At 31.8% G+C, this 8,112-nt stretch overlaps 1 protein-coding gene across 2 annotated transcripts in view; it reads left to right on the forward strand.

The window, feature by feature from the left end:
* Positions 1–7,888, forward strand: part of KIF5B (kinesin family member 5B) — a 42,182-nt gene extending 34,294 nt beyond the window's left edge. For both annotated transcript variants that reach the window (XM_079107443.1, XM_079107444.1), the window contains exons 21-26: positions 299–359; positions 507–578; positions 751–855; positions 1,747–1,963; positions 2,485–2,635; positions 5,328–7,888. In XM_079107443.1, coding sequence (XP_078963569.1) covers positions 299–359; positions 507–578; positions 751–855; positions 1,747–1,963; positions 2,485–2,615 — 586 coding nt within the window. In that variant the 3' untranslated portion in view covers positions 2,616–2,635; positions 5,328–7,888. The remainder of the gene's footprint in view (positions 1–298; positions 360–506; positions 579–750; positions 856–1,746; positions 1,964–2,484; positions 2,636–5,327) is intronic.
* Positions 7,889–8,112: the final 224 nt, after the last annotated feature.

Below are 8,112 nucleotides of genomic sequence, written 5' to 3' on the forward strand. Positions count from 1 at the left end.
CAACTCAGTAAGTCCCCAAGCAATATGGGGAGACCCTGTCTCAAAATGAAAAATAAAAATGGCTCAGTGGTAAAGCCCCATGTTCAATCCCCAATAGTAGTCCCCCCCAAAAAAAGGTTATAAAGCATATAAAAATTTCTTTGAAAAACACAAAAAATGGATAAACTTTAAATATAAGCATATTTCATTTATTTGGACTTAATAATCTATTTCACAAAATATTTGATTCAACTCTTATGTTAAATAAAACTAGAATTTATAGAATCAAAGTTGAAAAAATATATTCTTCCACTTGTAGTGTTATGCAAGATAGACGAGAACAAGCAAGACAAGACCTGAAGGGTTTGGAAGAGACAGTGGTAAGAAAAATGTAAAAATAAGTAGAATTGGGGAGTGTGAGAGAGAGAGAGTGAGTGAGTGCGTGTGTGTGTGTGTGTGTGTGTGTGTGTGTGTTTCCCCTGAATTTAAAGACTGAATTACAAAAATATTGCTATTCTTAATTCAAGGCAAAAGAACTTCAGACTTTACATAATCTGCGCAAGCTCTTTGTTCAGGACTTGGCTACCCGAGTTAAAAAGGTAATATAATGCTGAAATGGGTCTTTTTATTCATCAGTGAAATAATTTTACATTGTCATGTAAATGTATGTGTAGATAGGCTTAGATTTTTTTGTATTTTATTTTTGTTTTTATTTTCTATTTTTATTTTGTATTTGATTTTTCATAGTATTCGTCAATCTTTTTTTCTCAGAGTGCTGAGATCGATTCTGATGACACTGGAGGCAGTGCTGCTCAAAAGCAAAAAATCTCCTTTCTTGAAAATAATCTTGAACAGCTCACTAAAGTACACAAACAGGTAATAGTTTATTTTGTGGTAATAGATACTGAGAATCAAATATAGGAATAGAAAGTATTTTAATCTTTCAGAGTTTATACCCTGAGCTTTTCCATTTTTGTATTGATTATAAAGAAACCACTAAGACTTTTAGGGAGTTAATATTTTTAATAACCCTATTATCAGCCAAGGCCAGTAAAAACATGTATTCTTGTTTCCTCTGTAAGGTTTTAGGTTTGTCAGTTTTCTTAATTTTGTTACAGTAATTTTTAAATCTTTGGTAGGTGAATATTTGCAGTTAAAATAGAATTATCAGCTCCTTTTTTGGTCTTTTTTACATTTACTGTCCTGCTACCTGAAATAATGATGCAGTCCATATATTTTTTTTGGAAATAATTCTTACTATTTTTCCCTGATTTTTAAAATTACAGCTTGATAAATGATTTTAAATTACTATTAAAAAGTTGAACATACTCCATTCTTTAACTTTATTGCTATTTATACCAGAATAAGGTTAAACATTTTAACTTACCTTCAATACTTAAGAGGCATGCTAAGTTTATGTTTACTTGTGCTTTAGTATGCCTAAAAGGATATTAATTTCATTGTATAAACACCAAGGAAATTACTATGCTCTAGCACTATGTGTACTTCATTGTCTTGGCTTAGTAGGAGAAAAGAACAATCCATTCTTCCCCCAAATTAAATGAAAGTATATCTTTGGTAGAAATGTGTGTATAGGTATGAATGTCTACAATGTTCCATGGTGCTACCTAAATTCAGCTAGCTAAATGGAAAATCTTACAGAAAATGGAGATTTATTTCTTTTCTAAAGAGTAATTATGAAATTCTTGTATTTTCTTAAACTATCTTGTTAAAATTAGAATCTGTATTTTGTTGGTGTACCTTTAGTTGGTACGTGATAATGCAGATCTTCGCTGTGAACTTCCTAAGTTAGAGAAGCGACTTAGAGCTACAGCAGAGAGAGTGAAAGCTTTGGAGTCAGCACTGAAAGAAGCTAAAGAAAATGCATCTCGTGATCGTAAACGCTATCAGCAAGAAGTAGATCGCATAAAGGAAGCAGTCAGGTCAAAAAATATGGCCAGAAGAGGGCATTCTGCACAGATCGGTTAGTAGAACACACTGAAACCTTTAAGCCTTGAATACTTTAAAGTCTGAATGCTTTTGTGTACTTGAACATGATCTGAATTTTATGTCTTGTCATGATAATATTTGTCTTTCATTTATAACTCTCCAGGGTGGCACTGTTAGGAAGGAAAAGAGAAATTGAGAAATGACCACATAACTAGGACAGGTAGATAATTACAAGTAGATATGCAAGCAAGAATGGTTAGGGATACAAGAAACTTTATAGATAAATATTATTAAAGCAAAAAGAGTATTATAAGAAAATAAGCCATCAGCATTTATTTCATGTTGCAGAGTAATTATTGCTGCAGGAATAAGAGTTTTAAGGGGCTAAGGATTGTACAGGTTCTGGAGAAAAGGTTTCATTCAGAAAGTGAAAGAGAAGTTAAGAAACAAAAAGGCAGAAAATAGTGGGAATTCTTCAGAAGGAAAAAGAGACCTAAACAGTCACTGCAGTCATGTGTTAAGCTTTTTTTAAGTCATCTTTGTTTTTCTTAATAGCTAAACCTATTCGTCCTGGACAACATCCAGCAGCTTCTCCAACTCATCCAAGTGCAATTCGTGGAGGAGGTGCATTTGTTCAGAATAGCCAGCCAGTGGCTGTACGAGGAGGAGGAGGCAAACAAGTGTAAACATTTACACATCTTCACAGGTTTGTCTGACTTTTGAATCATAGCTGCACATGGAAGTGTTGAGCCATTGGTTGTTAAATGGGCTTTTTGTTTTTTTGTTTTTTTTTTTTAATTATCCGTGTCATTTTTCCCTAACGCGATTATAAAAGGAACTTAGTATGGTTCCTTTTAGTCTTTTTCTTAGTTCAGATCATTCTATACAAATTTGAGTTCTTACTGTTTTTAAACCTAACATTGGGTCATGTGTGATAGTTCTTAGTATTCTCTCTAGTGAGCATGCCATGGTTTATAACTATTCCCTTTTCTTGGAAATTTAATAAAGTATGCTAAATTTTCCATATTTTTTATTTTCCAAAATGAAATTTTTGTATGTTATATTTGAAGTATAAAGCGTCATTTTATACTCCCTCATCTTTTAGATTATTTCCAGAAGATTGCCAGAAGTGGAATTACAAGGTGTGAATATTTTTAAGGCTTTCGATACATATAAACACATTATTTCCTAGAAAGAATGCACAAAATCATTAAGTCAAGTATACTTTTTGGTTGCAATTTTGCTGGCATTGAGTGTTAATAGTTTTTAAGCTCTAATTAAAATAGCATCTCAATGATTTATCGGTCCATTTATATTTCATTTTTTATGAGTTATCTCTATGTTCTTTTTCCATAAGTAATATCTGTTCCCTGGAGAAAGATAAAGACTATCAAAATAGAAGAAAAGTCTCCAGAGAAACTACCCAATAAATTATATCTTTCAAGAGCTTTATTTATACGTTATAACTTTTGAATTTAAAATTTTAAACTGTTGATAACTACTCCAATAGCATGCTACACCAATTTTACTGCATATGCTGCTTTGTAGCCTGTTTTTTTAACTTGGCAGTGTATTTTGAACTTTTTTTTTATAACATGATTGATGAATTAATAGCTACCTAGTATTTCATAATATGGCAGGAAATCTAATTTTAATTCTTCATAAGTCTTAGATATGTAGATGCTGTAGATTTAATATGGTCAGATTGGTTTCTCTTAATCCATTTTGTTTTTGGCATTTTGTGTAATGCTGTCCCTAAATTTGAGTAAAGAATTAAGCGGTATACTGAAGGATTCACATTTCCAACAGTTTAATATAAAGTTTGCTCACACAGGGTAAGGTTTAAAAGACAAAGAGTGTGGACTTATGGTTCCATCTAAGTTTGAATCTGACTTTTTACTTTCAAGAACTTGAGCCAAATAATTTTTTGGGTTGATTTCTTTCCCATTTTGATTTTTTAAAAAATTCTTCAGCATAAAAATGTATTACGGATTCATGATTTAACTATTTAATGAATCTAAAATTTTATTTTTTCATTATAACCACAGTGACACCTAATAAAATTTTTAAAATATTGTTTAATACCATGTTAGGATTTATTTTATTTATTTTTGCAGGGCTGAGGATGGAACTCAGAGCTTTCTGTATGTTCAGCAAGTGCTCTACCACTGAGCTGTGCCCTTAGCCCCTCTCCATTTTTTTTATTTTGCTGTCCTATACAGCTGATTTTTCTAAACCAGTGTATAGTCCAGAACTGTTCGTACTTTTTTTTATCCCGTAAGTCTCTACTAATTTAGAATCACCCCCCTTCTTAATGACTTTGACTTACTAAAGAGAGAAGGCCAATTATCCTGAGTATACACTTCCTTCTAGAATGTGTCTGATTATTTTAGGTGTATTTGCCTTGTTCTTCTATTCCATTTTCTGTGTATTGAAATGTATATCAAAAGCATTGGTTAGATTCATTGTAAACATTTTTGACAGGACTATGTCATAGTTAAATAAATGTAGCTGATCTTAACACATGTGCAGCAGTTTAGCCCATGACAGAGGTAGGTAACCCAATTAATCCCGGTTTTCAAGACTTGAAAGTATATAAAACAGTATCATTGTTTATACGTTTGTTTTATTGCTGGTCCAAAGAATAGTGGTTCTTAGTTTCTTATACCAATCAGTCTTGGACCACACTTTGAACAGTTTTTTAACTAAATATATAAGTAAGTAGTAATTCAGTATGAAGATGGCTCCAGAAAAATACTACTATCATTGTTTATTTCATTGTCACTTTTCCTACCATTTATGTTTTTGTTTATGCCTATCCCTCCACTCCTCTCTCCCTATTTTTCTTTTTAATAGCTTCCATGTGTGTGACAACTAGTTACTAGTTAGTGGTCCTTGATTTAAGGATGTCACTAACCGGCCAGGTGTGGTGGTGCATGCCTGTAATCCCTGTGACTCAGGAGGCTGAGGCAGGAGGATCACAAGTTCAAGGTTAGCCTCAGCAACTTAGCAAGAGTCTGTCTCAAAATAAAAAATGAAAAGGGCTGGGCATGTAGCTCAGTGACAGATCACCCCTAGTACTGGGGAAGAAAACACAATGGACTAATGACTATCTACTACTTAAAAAATTAACCACCCTTCTATTTTTAAACAAATGTAGCTCTATTGAGGAGGAAAAAACATAAAAGACTGAACTTTTAAACATTATTCTGTTCATAAACAATTCCACTTAAGGAAATTAAAGAAGAAGTCAAATCATTTAATATTGCCATTTTTTAAAAAGTGGTCAAGGCTATTGGCTGAAATGTTCATAAACTGTTGGCATATTTTATTTCCTTCATGACTGTCTCAAACATGAGTTTTGTAAACCTAAAAATTTTCTGTTTTCTCCTTGTCAGGTGTTGAAAGTAATTGAAGTATGAAGAGGACATAGTATCAGTCATTCAGTGACTGTCACTTTTACCCCCTTGGGATTTTAGAACTATAACTTTTTAAAATGTACAAATTATACCTGGCCTGTACAGCTGTTCCTACCCACTCTTCTTGTAAACTCTGCTGCTTCCCAACACAACTAGAGTGCAATTTTGATGTCTTAGGAGGGGAAAATGACAGTTTACAACTGTGGCCCTATTTATTACACAGTTTGTCTTTCATGTCTTAAATTAGTCTTCACTGTGCCAAGCTGACTATATCTAGTAGGACTGTGCTTTTTGAATTTGGTTTTTTTAATGTATGTTTAGTTTTGAGTCTCTGTGTAAGTTACCTAGTTGCTACTGCTTCTTGTTTTTCTCTTCTTAGTACAATGTCTTCCTTTTTTTTTTTTTTTTTTTTTAGGGAAAATTGAATCTTTAGATTAAATGTCTTATATTTTACCACTTCCAACACTACATGCCCACAAAATATATCAGGTCAGTACTGTATTTTAAAATCCCTTGAAGTGAAATCAGGGTTAAAATGATTTGCATTATCTCTGGAGTTTGCTTTTGAAAATTGCTGTTTGAGCACTGAAACCTTACAACTGCCCTAACTAGGCATTTGAGACTGAGTGAGCACAGCTACTTGGTTGTTGTCTCACAAAATGCCTGTTGCACAGTTAATGAATGGAAATATTTTACATATCACAAGCAAATCTCAGTTTAAGAGGGAGTTTGGAAAAGGAATTGTATCTCCCATCCTCATTTTATGCTTAACATAGCTTGATGGAATGAAAATACCCTGCTTCATTCTGATGAACCTGCTAACTAATATAAGAATTGGACAGGTATCAATTTGTCATACTTAATATAGTGAAATGAATTAAGATATTATAGAATTAAATGATTTTATTTTGTTAGCTATTGTATAGGCTAATCCAAATTTATAACCTATGAAAATTGAGGAAAAAATGTGAACAAACAGGACAGAAACAGTGAAATTAAAGATATAGAGGTAAATTTTAGTCAATCTCTAAGTTGTTTTTAACCTGCTACACTAAGTCATACACTATAATTTATTTCTTTAGTCTAAAAATACTGAATTGTTTGCAAGTCACTAATAATCCTCAAATAAATTACATTGTTGACCATAGCCCATAATTTTGTACATGTATATATATATATCCACATATATATGTATGTATATGTGTGTGTGTGTGTATATATATATATGTATATAAAACTGTATACCAATTTTTGCCACTTCTTCCTCAGATCATTAAACTAAGTCAACAGTTTATTTTAGGGAACTATAAAAAGAATAGGAAAAGAGATTTCAATGTTTGCTTCACCAGTGGTGGGGGATGACTACAACTGCATTAGCAGAAATTTGCAGTGAATGTAGAGAAACTTGGAGAGTTCTGTTATTAGGATCTGGCTGGCAGAATTAACTTTTTGAAAAAGTTTTATACACAGATATTTGTATTATTAAATTTGGAGCCATAGTCAGAAGACTCAGATCATAATTGGCTTATTTTTCTATTTCCTTAACTATTGTAATTTCCACTTTTATAATAATTTTGATTTGAAAGATAAATTTATTTATTTATTTTTTTAACAGTCAAAAATCCTTGCTGTTGTAGTCTACAGCCTTTAAAATGATTGTTGCTTTTAGAATCAATTAAAAGAAACACTCCATAAATTGAGATGAAATCTTGGTGCAGCAAGATATAAGTACTATAGTTAACAAAGAAAGTGCTACAAGCCTCTTTATGGTGATAGTTTTCTAAATGGAGAGACATTTGGCTGCTTTCACGTAAACATTTATATTTTGTTTTCAAGTAAAAACTTGCTTCTTTGGCAATATAAACAATTTTTTTCCTCTTGTCTGAACACAGTAGTTTCATTTTTGTAAAATGTATCATGGGTATGGTGCTGTGTAACAAACAATGAATTGTAACTAGCATATGGTTCAGAATACACAGTGTTAGGTTTTTTAAATATCTTAATGGTTCTTTTCTATTTATAATTTCAAACTTTCATAAAGTATGCCAGAAGTTTCATAAAAATTGTTTTCGGTGGACTGTTCTTTTTGCTATGGTAGGTCATTAAATATAGCATTTATTCTCACAAATGGAAATGTCTGAACATCTAGAATATTGACACTTATTTCAATTTGCAGTCTTTTTTTTTTTTTTTTTCCCCCGACTGGGTATATTAACATTATTCTGAATGGTATTGAGTAATGGTTCAGAAGATAAACTCAATGAAACAAAAATATTTATTCATGGTGATCAATTAAATTATTTGTTTAACTTAAGAAAACTAACTACTGTGCATAACTCTCAATTTGTATGTGACTGAATTTGACATGAAGTGACAGAAGAGAGTCTGAGTCTACCTGTGGAATATGTTGGTTTATTTTCAGTGCTTGAAAAACATGCAAAGATAATTGGTTTGGGATGACACCATATAATTTTAAGTTAAACTGCATGCTGTAAATGTGTTTATGTTTCAATAAAGAGGAAAAATTTTTTGAAATATGATGACTATTGAAGTATTAGTTTGATTTTACGTGACCAAATGAGTGGCCCTCTGATCGGACAAGATAGTGACTGATTCATATATATTTTGAGTTCTAATCAGCCTTTTAAACAGAAGGTATTAAATATGTAGGCTGAAAAATTAAGAGCTAGAAATGAATTATCAGCCTCATGTATTTTTTTTACTTTAGTATAGTCTCCATTGTTGTGTTTAAATCAACACATAT

This window comes from Sciurus vulgaris, assembly GCF_902686455.1.
Source record: "Sciurus vulgaris genome assembly, chromosome: 12".
Lineage (NCBI taxonomy): Eukaryota > Metazoa > Chordata > Mammalia > Rodentia > Sciuridae > Sciurus > Sciurus vulgaris.